The sequence below is a fragment of the Anabrus simplex genome, chromosome 13, assembly GCF_040414725.1.
Source record: "Anabrus simplex isolate iqAnaSimp1 chromosome 13, ASM4041472v1, whole genome shotgun sequence".
Classification (NCBI taxonomy): Eukaryota; Metazoa; Arthropoda; class Insecta; order Orthoptera; family Tettigoniidae; genus Anabrus; species Anabrus simplex.
This window is the reverse complement of record NC_090277.1, coordinates 82,521,930-82,536,037: the sequence shown is the minus strand read 5'-3', so window position 1 is coordinate 82,536,037 and position 14,108 is coordinate 82,521,930. Positions and strand designations below refer to the sequence as shown.

Genomic DNA, 14,108 nt, shown 5'->3' with positions numbered 1-14,108 from the left:
TTCCTTACGCAGCCAATCCCTGTTATGAACGGTGTGAAAATGTCACTCACGAGGTTGGTTGGTGCATGAATTTCTGAGAGTTTGGCAGACTGATATGTAATAGCACCTTCTGCCTCAGCGAGGATACCAACGGAAAAACTATCTCGCTTCTCATTTCTGTAGTTCAGCTCTTCAGTGATGTCTAGGCCACCTGTGAAAGCTCATAGTGGAGGTATTGATGATCAGAGCGACCTTCGGACTGAATACTTAACATAAAACATACCGAGTGAGATGGCCGCGCGGTTAGGAGCGCGCAGCTCTCAGCTTGCATTCGGGAGATAAAGGGTTCGAACCCCACCATCGGCAGCCCTGAAGAGTCTTCCATAATTCCCCATTTCACATCAGGCAAATGCTGGGACAGTATATTAAGGCCACGGCCGTTTCCTTCCCACACCGAACCCTTTCCTATCCCATCGTCAGCATGAGACCTTTGCGTCGGTGCGATGTAAATCAAGTTGCAAAAAGCATGCAATATATCATGAAGATAAAAATGTTTGATAATATTTGTTTTATAAAATGAGGGAAGTGAAACATTATTTAATCTAAGGTAAAGGAATAGACAAAATTTAAAAAATAGAAAAATAATAGTAAGAACATGCGTTAATAAGTACCAAAAAGGAAGAGAATGGCGTATCATCCCAAATGCAGCAGTATATCAGGAAATAGAACCTATAATGGATTTCATAAGAAGAGAATACCATTCTTGGTCGTCTGTTGAGAGCACCTCAAAACAGGTTCATACACAAAATTTTGGAGAATTTTTGGAAACAAAAACTACAACCTGTCCGGATGAAAGAAATAAAAAAAAGACATAAAAGAAGTAGACATGGCACTGGAGGATTTCGTAAAGGCTTCTCAACTGTTGAACACATCCAGACTATTCGTCTTCTTCTGGAGAAAACCACTGAGTACAACATCAAGATTCATCTGGCCTTCATTGATTATAAAAAAGCTTTTGACTCAGTGGAGATCTGGGCAATCATGAAGGCACTTCAAAATGCCATGATAAACTCAAGGTATATAAAGCTTCTGGAAAACATTTATGATCAAGCAACAATGGTAGTCAGAGTGGACGAAGACCTCATCACCAATAAAATCCCAGTTGGCAAAGGAGTTCGACAAGGTGACACAATCTCTCCAAAGCTGTTTACCCTTGCCTTGGAAGATGTATTCAAAACCCTTCATTGGGATAATAAAGGAATAAAAATCAACGGGGTATATTTGAACCACCTGCGTTTTGCCGATGACATTGTGCTCATAAGTGAAAATCTAGATGAGCTAGAAAGCATGATCCAAGAATTAAAAACTGCTTCTGCTAAGATTGGTTTGGAAATGAACATTAATAAAACGAAAATACTAAGCCCAGAGAGTCGACCACTTAAAACGGAAAACCAATATATAGAAGCTGTCGATGAGTACATCTATCTTGGACACAAGATAAAACTTGGAAAAGACAACCAACGTGCAGAAATTCCTCGCAGAATAGGTATGAGTTGGACTGCATTCCGAAAACTAAGATTCATCCTCACTAACAAGGATGTTCCAATTAACCTGAAGACCAAGGTTTATAATACGTGCGTGCTGCCAGTTACAACTTACGGTCTGGAAATGATGACTCTGACGAAGGAAAGTGCTCGCAAGCTTCAGCGAACACAACGAGCCATGGAGCGACAGATGCTAGGGATCAGCCTTAGGGATAAGATCCGTTCAGAGGACATCAGGAGAAGAACTAATGTAACAGACATCCTAGAGATAGTAGCAAAACTAAAATGGCAATGGGTAGGACACGTAGCTCGACAAGACTACAACAGGTGGACCTCTAGGATTGTTCACTGGAGACCATGGGGACACAAGAGAGGCATTGGAAGACCCCTGAAGAGATGGCTCGACGACATAAAGCTGTTGGCTGGAACACGCTGGTTCCAAGTGGCTCAAGACCGAAGACGATGGAAGCACATGGAAGAGGCCTATATCCAGCAGTGGATTGAAATAGGCTAGAAAAGAAGAGAAGAAGAAGAAGAAATAAAATGAAGAACAGTAAAATTAGATTCCTATCAAAATTGATAAAAGAGAAACAACTAAGAGGGTATTTACAGAAAAAGAACGAAAACAAACATCAGATAGAATGAAGAAATACTGGAAGAACAGAAAGGAAGAAACCTTAAAACATCATAGAAGACCGGACAGAAATTGACTACAGTGGTCCAAAGCGGCTGTGAAAGCGCGATGATGATAATAATAATAATAATAATAATAATAATAATAATAATAATAATAATAAAATGGGGGCGGCAAGCGGACCGCGCCGCAATGCGGGAATAAAGCTAGTTAGTAGTAGTAGTAGTAGTAGTAGTAGAAGAATAAGAGGGCCTGCTGAACCACACGGCCAGTAACTTCCCGGTTCTTGCCTTTTCTCAGCATCGCCGAAAAACGATGTGAAATAGCGTGACGGTAAACTCTTAGCAGAAGAAAATTAAATTACAAAAATAGGTAAGCCTGTGTCACATGCGCTACGGACTTGTCTTCTCCAGTAGAGCAAGTCTTTGAAGCAGTGAAGTCACCCAACATACCTCATTAAGTTCAATCTGTTCCGGTCCACATCCCCGAACAATGGCCCGCCATACGGTGAGTTCCAGTTTCTCGCTTTAATTCGCTTCTTGTCATCACTTGTCTTCATGCAGAATAAATACGTCGGCACGTAAGGGATGATGCTGCGTCAGTCAGTGACATTTGAAATCAGCCGGCAAGTGTCGCTGCTATTTCTGGACAAAAACAAGTTTAAAGGGAGTGCCGTCTATTGATGGTGCTGATCGTGTACAATTCCCCTCAAATGCCTTTTTTGTACATGGAGACAAAACCGACAGTGTGGTAACCAGGCAACCAGTGTTCGTCTTCGTCTTCCTCACTTTATTACCGTGTGCCAGAACACTGCCTTCTAAATACAGTAGGTGCAAATGATTTCCCACCGTCTTTGTCGGGCGCTTCGTCTCAAAGTACCTTACAGACGGTAACGTCGCCGAACGCAGCAGACTTTTCTCATAATACGTATCTTGCGAATATTTATGGCCATATAAAATTGTTTGCTAAATCAGCGACCAATTTGTTGGACGTAGATCTTGATAAGTGACATGTTATGGGGATGTTGTGTGGCGAATCAGCGACCATTTTGTTGGACGTATATCTTGATAGGTGGGGCTATATTGTGACATGGTATAGGGATGTTGTTTAGTAAATAGGCGAGCATTTTATTGTACGTATGTCTTGATAGGTGCGGCTATATTGTGACATGGTATGGGAATCTTGTTTAGTATGTCAGCGACCATTTTATTGTACGTATGTCTTCATGTAGGTATGTTCAGTCCGTCAGCAATGCCGCTGGTGGGATCCTCAACAGCTCCGCCATCAGCTGTCATAGATGGCCTAGACATCACTGAAGAAGCGTTCTAGGGAAATGAGGAGTGAGGTAGTTTCCTGTTGTGTTCCTCACCGAGCCAGAGTTGCTATTACATATCAGTCTGCGAAGCCCACTGAAATGCATACACCAACCGACCCTATGAGTAACATTTTAACACTATGCATAGCAAGGACTGGCTGCATAAGGATTGGCATTACCAGCATCGCTCATACCTCGGTCACTTTCATATTGTCAAAGCCAAGGATAAGACAGAGACAGATCTATGAAAGTAACAAAATTGCTCTAGCCTCTACCAGAAGACATAGTGCACTGTAAACACTAGGTCCTGCCAGCAAAGGCATATGTCTTGATAGGTGGGGCTATATTGTGACATGGTATGGCGATGTTGTGTGGTGAGTCAGCGACCATTTTGTTGGAAGTAGATCATGTCACTATATATTTCTAGAGATTTATAGGAACTATTCAGCTCTACAGTGGTCGGAATCAAGGGATGCATTGTCTGTATCCCTGCATGTCGAAAGAGGCTACTAGGAGGGGAATTCCAAAGAATCTGTACTCGTTCTCTCTTCTTCCGAGCCCAAGAACATGTCGGTGATTCTATGCTTTCCCGTGTAGAGGAGAAATTTACATAGATATTTCTAAATTACATATTGGCTTTTGGTCTGTAAAACCGTGCAGCGTTTATTAAAGGGGGCAGGACATTATCTTGGGGCCTGTTATGCAATTATGACTACTTAGCGATCGCAGCCCACGATAGAGGAAGGTGGGTTGGATAAGAATTTATTTATTTATTTATTTATTTAGCTTACGGTACAAATTGAGTAAAATTGTAAAAGGAACAAATAACTTACAAAACAGAATAAATACAGAAAGCCAAGGTAAAAAATAAGGTAGAAATGGAGAGAGATATGCACAATCAGAAAAACAGAAAGAAAAAGTACAAGAACATAGAAATGATGTAAAGTATAAGTAAATACATAAATTAACAAATGAAAACTAAATTAGGATGTCTAGTTGTTGCTGCCACTGAATAGCCGTTGTTGAAGCTGTCAGTAGGTCGTCGATAGTTCCGGGAAAGGCTCTATGTGGGCATCTGAAGGTGGTGTGTGGCACTGTCTGGAGTTCTTCACCACAGTCACAGCTTGGATAGGGTCGCAGGCCCCAAGAATGCTTCGCAGATCCGCTTCTTCCATGCCCAGTGCGCACTCTATTTAGTGAGACCCATACACTCCGCGGGAGGTGAAATTCGGGCGTGGGCTGCGTAGGGTCAAAGATCGATCTCTATTCGCTGGGGGCCTTAACAGTCTATTTAGATAAGGATACTTCAAGCATACCATACACCAGTGAAAATGAATGTATCGCAAATATTAAGTTGGCATTACTTGAACATGTGGATATTACTTGATATACAGGGTGGTCGGAAACAACGTGAACAGGATATATAAAGCCTTATAAGGTTGGTCAGAATGATAAATAATTCGAAAACATGGACATGTCGCACCGTTGACACTTTATCAGCTGCTCAGGTCAGCCAAACACATCGCTTCGCGGACAAATTCAAGTGGGCTTTGCGAGGCGATGTTGGTAAACCTGCAGGCTTGAGGGCCATGCCGAGAAATCAACTTATGTACAGTGGGGGGGGGGGGGTTCCAAACAGATGTCACCGTATTGTATATACTATGGGGAAAACCTGTCAGCCCGGATGTCCGTGTTCAAATCCCTCCCCTGGAGAAGATTATTTACTTGACTAGTGCTCTTAAGCCCGTCCTTTATTTATTTGTGATGTAACAATCTGGGATTTTCGAAAAAAAAACAAAAAAGCTCTTGTTTCATTAATATAAATCGGCCACACGGTTTCCTTTATGCTCGATGATGCGGAGATATAAATATTGTATGCCAGAAAACTGAATATTAATGAGGCTCAGTATAGTTCAAGGTTCTCCACCAATCAGAGTTCAGATTTTCGTTATGATACAACTGGTCGACCAATCAGGTAAGGCCACGAACCTACTACGCTGGCGTAGCAGGGGGAGAGGTGATACTCCCACGTGGCGCGTCCCAGGTGGCGGATAGGGGGGTCCTAACCGGCTTGCCGGCGGACTTGAGGAAAATAAAATACCTCTCGCGGATCAAACACACAACCCCCTGTGAGTGGGGGACGCAGACGAAGAATACACCCACGGTATCTTCTGCCTGTCGTAAGAGGCGACTCAAAGGGGCGACCAAGGGATGATTGGATTAGAACCATGAAACTACTTATGATTAGTACCACCACGCAGGGAACACCATGGGTCGCTATTACTTGCGCGTAGTACCACTATGTTAGGTACCAAATAGGTTTGTGATTAGTAGCACTCAGGAGCACCGCGCGGTCAGGCTTTTAAGCTACCTGTGATTAGTATCACCGTATGAGCGACACCAGGGTTGTGGCTTGCCTATGATTAGTACCCACTATGTAAGGAACAGAACGGTATAGTTAGTACACTTATGTGCGGAACACCATAGGCCTGTATTACATGTGCGAATTTCATAACCTGTCAATAGTGCCATAATGTGTGGAGTACCGCGAGTCTACGATACTTTAAATTAGTACCGCAATGACAAATACCATGGTTCTACTTTCCAAGCGATAAGTACCATTATGAGAGGCTGATAACTTATATTTTGGACCCCTTCAGCTTGCAAGCATCACCGATTCAGTATTGAGCTGTAGAAGTTGTGCCTTGGTCAGTATTTCTATTGTTTTCCGGCAGTTTCTGAGACTGAGGCATTGCGGGTCGGCTCCACTGATAGGTGTTAATTCATATCCATCCGTTCATTTTTCGTCCTCACGCTTTGAATTGTGGTCAGTGGAGGATTTTGGATTTTATTTTTTCATTGCATTTCGTCTCATTTCGTACCGTCAGGGGCCCATGACCGAGATGTGCCCCTTAAAACAACGAGCATCATCAATTAGGTAAGGATAACAAAATCATTAAACTTTAAGAACTTCATATTGAATCCGTATTGAACAGACAATATATGGGAACAAAATAGTGGGGTCCACCTATTCAGTTCAATATAACCATGTTATAATTCATCTTATAACACAGTGCTGTATTGAATAGGCGGACCCCACTATTTTGTTCCCATTGTAGCAAAATCAAACATGTCGGACACACATACTAACATCAATGCACCTTCTACTTCCAATATTCCACAACCACACGGCACATTCCCGCAAATTCACGTCACCAACTGTGTAATAAACAATTTGTGTTTGAAATAAAGCTAGGTTATGATAACCTTCTATTAAAGGTTTAAAAACGTATGACATTGTCAAGGTCTCTGATCCACTCACGGAAAATCAATAACCCAGCGCATGCGCTCTGCGCTTTGTTCAGTAAACTCAACTGTCAACCAACATCTCGACAGAAATTTATGAACATACTCGTGTCTTAATTATTTCAATTTTAGACTTGGTGCATAATGTACTATTATCTACCAGAACCCGAGCAAGAATATCAAAATTGCTAAATTTTCTGCTGTTTATTTCATGAGTTCACGAATATCTTCGTAAATTGTTTGTGTGTTATCATTAAAGCCCGGATTTTCATGCATTAATAGGTTAGATTGCAAACTAATTTGGTTAGTAGGAAATGTCGGCCAACCGCTCTTCCATAATGTAGAAAGAGTAACATAAATTATAGGGGTTCTGATGTGCCGTACCCCTAATGTTTATGCAAACCCCATAGTATAATCGTTGTGAAGGTAGACTATACTTGCTCCTCACTTCAGTAAGTTTGCATTCTAACCTATTAATGCATAAAATTCCGGGCTCTAATTATCATATAGGATGTAGCGGATTTCCCTTCCAAATTTATATATGTGTGTTAAACCCTGTGGGTGGGAGAAGCAGCAGGCGAAGAATACACCCATGGTATCCCGTGCCAGTCGTAAGTGGCGACTAAAAAGGGGCGAGCAAAAGACGATATTAGAAACATGTGATTACTTGCGGCTAGTACCACCTTGCGAGGAACATTACGGCTCTGGTCGTTCTTTGTGATAATGGTCCTCGTGTGTATTCCACCGGTCGCTTCCACTGTGTTAAGAATGGGCCTGCGTTACCTGTGCTTATTGCTACTGCGTGAGAAACACCATGAATCTGCGTTGCCTGTGAGTAGTACCCTTATGGTCGAAACACTATAGGTTTGTGTTACCTGCGAGTGGTGCCATTGTGTGTGACATACTATGAGTCTACATTACCTGTGATTAGTACCATTACGAGAGACCGGTGACCTGGATTTTGGACCACTTCATATAATGAGTATCATCCCAGTAAAGAAGGCATTATGAATTAGATCCACTGATTGTCTTGTTTCGCGATCATTTTTTCATAATCATTCGGTTTAGACTCTAGTCAGTGGATATATTTTGAAGTTTTAATTTTAGTTTCGTTAACCTCGTACCATTCGGGACCGATGACCTAGCTCCTAGGTCCCTTTAAACAAATCATCATCATCATCATCATCATTTATATATGTGTGTAACGCAGCTTTGAAGTTGAAGGTAAGGCATTTTATAAATTTCAGTTTCATGGGAAATGCGTTTCTATTAGTTACTTTGAAGGTGTCGTTCGAAGTTTTGGAACAAATATCTTTGGTAAGTATGTTCTACATATGTCTTCTACATATTCTTTTTCTTAGATATCGATGTATTTTTTCAATATTTGACACACAAATTAGGAACAGGAGCTCATGATCAGAGGATATTTGTCAATGTACCTTCTACTTGCCTCGAAATCCTGATGGATTCTCACCCAGGTATACTTACTTCGTCCTTCTGCATAGAAGTAAATTTATACTACGTCTTCTAACTCTCTCATTCTTGGTTCAAACTGATACTAGACTAGGAAAATTGAGGTGTAATAATGCACTTAAATAAACGTAATTCATGATTTATTGATGCCTGATGTTGAATGGTACACTGCATGAGAAATAAGGATGTGTTGGATGGAGGGGTCTCTCAACATTTAGTAGTGGTGGCCGTGTTCCACTGCTACTGTGTGGCCGCCGCTAGAAGACTGTTTGCTGGCGTTGGTTATGGCGGCCTGGGCGGCTGCTTCAGCCTTGAGGGCGGCAGCCTGTGTCGCCTCCAGATCTGCTCGCGCATCTCCCAGCTGGTCCTCGCTCAGCGCCAGACGCTGCCTGGCCGACGCCACCATGCTGCTCTGGGAGGCGAACTCCGAGGATGCCTCCTGGGCGGCTCTCTGGGCCTGGTCTCCGCCGGTCTGGGCCGCGTTCAGCGCTGCAGTGAGCGCGTTCTGGATCAGCTGGCTCTGCTCAGCCGCTTGCTGCGCCGCGGTCGCTGCGCGGTGAGCCTGAGTCAGCTGCAAGTTCTCAGCCTCCAGCTGGGCGTGAGCGTCTCGTACCTGTTGCTCCAGTATGGTGACGATGGCTTGTTTACCGGCGAGGGCAGCCTGAGCTGTGGTGGCAGCTGCGATAGCGGTCTGAGCTAGGCCGGCCTGAGCCTGGAAGGAGGCCTGAGCTCCCACGGTGGCCTGGCTGGCGATAGCGCGATGTGCCTGGTCCACAGCCCCCTGAGCGATGGATACCAGCCCGCTACCCACACTGTGGCCGGCACTGTGCCCCACCGCGTTGCCATGGTAACCAGCAGTCTCCTGCCCCTCCAGGTCTACTCTCTTGCTGCTGTATGCAAGGCCTGAAATGGAAAATGAGACATTTGTTTCGATTGTAGGTATATCGAAATGAAGAAAGAATGCAAAGGAGAGGAAGTAGTCTTGGAGAGTTAGTGAACGGCACTGGAATCAATTGGTCAGAGAAACAGAATGGCGTCATTTTTCGAACTCCGAACAAACTGGAGTATACTGAATTCGTTGACGGCAAGTTACTAATGATGAAAAAGAAATTGAAGTATCTATTATCCGTCATCAATACTGATACCTTGTTATTTATCGCATCACCTCAGGGTGGGTGGAACGACGGCTGTGTTGTAACTGTCTTACAGAGAGGAGGAATGACAAAAGATCTGGTGGGGTTCGAATCCCACTGTCGAAAGCCCTGAATATGGTTTTCTGTGGTTTCCTATTTTCACACCAGGCAAATGCTGGGGCTGTACCTTAATTAAGGCCACCTCCGCTTCCTTCCAACTCCTAGGCCTTTCCTGTCGGATCGTCGCCATAAGATCTATCTGTGTCCTTGCGACGTAAAGCCACTAGCAACAAAATTTGGTTGTAGAAAGAAAGAAACAAAGAAAGAAAGAAAGAAAGAAAGAAAGAAAGACTGTCTCGGGACCTCACGCGTTGACCTTACGAATATGTGGGAGCTGCTCCAGGACAGGAAAGTAGTAGTAAGAGTTGCCACTTAGTGCCCGGCTTTCTGTTACCAATATAATGAGTTCGACCCCATGTTCGATGGGTGGTATTTGTATGTAATGTGTATGTTCAATCCTCAGCCCTAAGACTGGTTTGATCCTCAGCTGCTCCGCCATTAGCTGTCATAGATGTCCTAGGAATAACTGAAGAGGTGTACTAGATAAATGAGGAGTGAGGTAGTTTCCCGTTGCTGTCCTCACCTAGCCAGAAGTTGCTGTTACATATCAGTCTGCCAAGCCCACTGAAATGCATGCATCAACCGACCCTATAAGCAACATTTTCACACCATTCATAGCAGGGACTGACTGCAGAAGGAATTGCATTACTAGCATCCCTCATATCTGTCACTTTCATATTGTCAAAGCCAAGGATAAGACTGAGACAGGCCAATGAAAGTAACAAAATTTCTCTAGCCTATACCAGAAGACATAGTGCACTGTAAACACTAGGTCCGGCCAGAAAAAGCATGGCTGGTATTTAAGTGTGCTTCACTTTGATGAGCTACAACGACACAAAATATTGATACCGCCTCATTGAAGGCTGATAAAAATGGTTTTCATTCGCTGTGTCCAAATACGGAGGGCGTTTAAACTTGCGTATCAAGTTTATTCTGTTGTTTCCAATATCACATTATTTTTACTGTATTATTATTATTTTTAAATTACATATTGGCATTGGTCTGTAAGCAGCCCTCTGTACGTTTATTAAAGGGGGAAGGACAAGGTGCATATCTTCACGCCTGTTGGCATTATGACTACTTGGTGATGTTAGGCCACAGTGTAGAAAGGTGATGATAGTTTAAACATGCTAGAGAAAATGTAGTTCTCAATACGCGTCTTTGTCATTTGTTGTTATTATTTGTCAGACTACAGCAAGTGAAACTGAAACCTGATTCCATGGTTTGAAGGTATTTGGTTGTTCTAATTTTTGATTATTTGCTAGGAAGCGAATTCACTAGCAGAAGATTTGACCGGGTGCATCTGGTATGTTCAATGTGGTGGAATAGAATCCTGTCAGGAATCGGGAAAACTGCCGCTAAATTATAGACATATTCCGAAATGTACACATCTCCAAACCACCTCGTGACGGCTTATTCGCCGGATATAAACACATTTTCAACTTGCTCAGAACTCTGAGAATGTGACAATGGTGGTCCGTAACAAAGTCAAAAAGACCATGCATGGAGAACAGCGTGAAAGGCAGTCCAGATGAATGCATCTTCCTGACAGCCAAAGACAGAGTTAAAGAGATTAAATGAAGAATATAAACGAACCTCCAACACAAGAACAGGTGCTAGGAAAGACAAGTTCTTGTGAAACTGTTAATGATAATTTTTACTCATATGGACAGAATGTTATGACCAATTCAATTTCAGTTAAAACTGAATTCAAAGTCTCTCTCGATGTCTGTCCTTACTGAATATCAAATTTAGCTACAGTATTATGTAACCTCAAAGTCTGGAAAATTAACAAAATGTTAAGACATGGAATGGATTTCAATGCGCGATCAGAACACGAACCTCTTATGTATAAGTTTAGTAAACACGAATTGAGAGGGTATGATGTTTTGTATCATCTATACATATTATGAAGTTGCGTGTGTGTGTGTGTGTGTGTGTGTGTGTGTGTGTGTGTGTGTGTGTGTGTGTGTGTGTGTGTACGGATTAATCGGCAACCACCGTAGGGAATTTGATGTGATTTTCACCGTTGTATAGTGCATTTGACAAGGAATGTTTCGATGTACGAAAATGAGATTTTAGTGCAGGATTTCAAAGAAAAACAAACATCCGAGGGTTTTTTTTGGTTTACGCTGCGTAAACCATTGACAACAGATCCCAAGAAATGTCTGGAAGAATTGTTAGCAGAAAAAGTTCTACAAAGAAAAGTCCGGTACGATATATACATATATGTGAAAGGTATTGTTCGATACGCGTCTACCGGGCGAGATAGCCGTGCGGTTAGGGGCGCACAGCTGTGAGTTCGCATCTGGGAGATAGTGGGTTAGGACCCCACTGTCGGCAGGCCTGAATATGGTTTTCCGTGGTTTCCCATTTTCATACCAGGCAAGTGCTGGTGCTGTGCCTTAATTAAGGCCACGGCCGCTTCCTTCCCACTCCTAGGCCTTTCCTGTCCAATCGTTGGCGTAAGACCTATCTGTGTAGGTGCAACGTAAAGCAAATAACAATACGCGTTTTTGTCATTGATTACTGTAAAAAGACAACCCTAAATGTACAATCAGTCACCTCTGATCTGCATTTAGGAATGTCTTTCAGGTGGTGGATTCCCTATCAGTTGTTTATCTTGTAATTTCTTAATTGATTTTTAAGAAGTTGAAAAGTTATGTAATATCTCCCCTCGGTAAATTATTCGAATCCAAAATTCTTCTTCATATAAACGAATATTTGGCCCAAATTTCCCTCTTGAATTTCAACTTTATCTTCATGTTATGATCCTGCCTACTTTTAAAAGCTCTACTCGAGCGCATTCGCCTACGAAAAGAATCCCACGCCATCTTTCCACTAAAAGATCGGAACATACCTCATAGTCAACCAGCTCGTCTCTTTACGTCCAAATCTTCCCATCCCCAAGTTTGTAACTTTTTCGTAACACTAGGCACTCTTTTGTCGGAAATCACCAAGAACAAATCGTGCAGCTTTTCTTTGGGTCTTTCCCAGTTCTCGAACCATGCTGGAACCATACTGTAATTCTGGTCTTACAGAGATTTACACGCCCTCCTTTACATCCTTAATAGAACCCCGTAAAACCCTCATAACCATGTGAAGAGATGTGTAACCTAAACATTAGTGTGATTACCCCAATGAAGATCAATGCTTATATTAACACCTAGGTACCTAACAGTATTCCCATGAGGTACTTTCACTCCATCAAACTGAGAGGACTTTCTATGAACCAGATTTAGAGATGAATCACGTAATCTTTACATTACTCGTTTCATTATATAATTTGTATGATTGAGTTAGTAATCATTAGAGCCCGAAATTTTTATGCATTAATAGGTTAGAATGCAAACTTACTGAAGTGAGGAGCAAGTATAGTCTACCTTCACAACGATTATGCTATGGGGTTTGCATAAACATTAGGGGTACGGCTCATCAGAACCCCTATAATTTATGTTACTCTTTCTGCATTATGGAAGAGCGGGTGGCCGACATTTCCTACTAACCAAATTAGTTTGCAATCTAATCTATTAATGGATGAAAATCCGGGCTTTAGTAATCATCATTATTTTAGAGACAACTCAAGAATGATTTAATGATCGCATGAAGAGACAGGGTCGAAGTACCGTACACGTGGCCGGAAAACCCTTGGAAAAACACCGCACTAAGCTACGTCTTTACGTCAGAAGGAAAAGTAATTTAAAAGGAAATAGTAGAAGACCTATCACCACTGTGTATGATGATGCTGAATTTAGAGTGTTAAACCAGTAGTGTTTCTTGTAATATTTTCTTTTTGCATGAAATTGTTTGTTTGTTTGGTAATTATGTTAAATGTAATTTATTATTACACAAACTGTAAGTGACCATTACGACTGGGATATTTCCCATTTGCGATGTATTTGTTAATAATAATTATTATAAAATTAAAACTGTAGTGTTTCGTCAGTTAAATACACATGACAACACCTCCTACGCCTGAACAACAATAGCTTACTACAATATAGTTAAGGGCAATCATCACAGCTCCTTTCAATGCTCACGAACTAGAAATTGAGGGAGGACAGAAATGAGAAATACTCACTGCAGCAGGCCAACACTAGGATGATCTTGTCCATGTTGAAATGTGGGGCAGGAGTACTTGAGGTGGTCTTCTCTTCACAGTCCCTCTCTGGAGGTAGCTGAGAGCTGACTGATAACACACCTGGAGCCTCCGTGTGTATTTATAGGGAAGACCATCTGCCACTCAGATACGCAGTGTGAGTTCTGAGTTCAAAACCCGTGACCAGCCAGCCTTACAGTCTCATTACTGGAGTTACGTTGCTATAAACAAGATTAATTAATGTAAACAATTCGATTTCTTCCAAAGATTATAAACCAACTATGGAATGGAATGTTTGTACTTGATTCAGTTAGGTTTATTTTGGTAAGCAGCATGCAAAATACAATGGTCAGGGAGGTCAAGTTAGGTTAGATCCTTTTTTATACATTTGTCAGACACACACACAGGTCTTACGGCGACGATGGGATAGGGCAGGACTGCACGTGGGATGAAAGCAACCGTGCTTTAAGGTACAACTCCACAATTTGTCTGGTGTGAAAATAGG

At 42.2% G+C, this 14,108-nt stretch overlaps 1 protein-coding gene across 1 annotated transcript; it reads right to left on the bottom strand.

Moving 5' to 3' along the window:
• Positions 1-8,451: 8,451 nt before the first annotated feature.
• LOC136884999 (uncharacterized protein CG45076-like) lies at positions 8,452-13,679 on the bottom strand. The gene is made up of 2 exons (XM_067157374.2): positions 13,586-13,679; positions 8,452-9,154 (listed from the first exon to the last, which is right to left on the bottom strand). The coding sequence occupies exons 1-2, from the start codon at positions 13,617-13,619 to the stop codon at positions 8,466-8,468; spliced, it is 723 nt and encodes a 240-aa protein (XP_067013475.2). The 5' UTR covers positions 13,620-13,679; the 3' UTR covers positions 8,452-8,465.
• Between the last annotated feature and the right edge of the window lie 429 nt (positions 13,680-14,108).

What these genes read in the sequence shown, in the direction of transcription:
- LOC136884999 (XM_067157374.2), bottom strand. Translation starts at nt 13,619, where the DNA reads ATGGACAAGATCATCCTAGTGTTGGCCTGCTGCA. An exon ending in CCTAGTGTTGGCCTGCTGCA is followed by an intron (nt 9,155 to 13,585) that starts GTGAGTATTTCT and finishes TTTCCATTTCAG; the next exon opens with GCCTTGCATACAGCAGCAAG.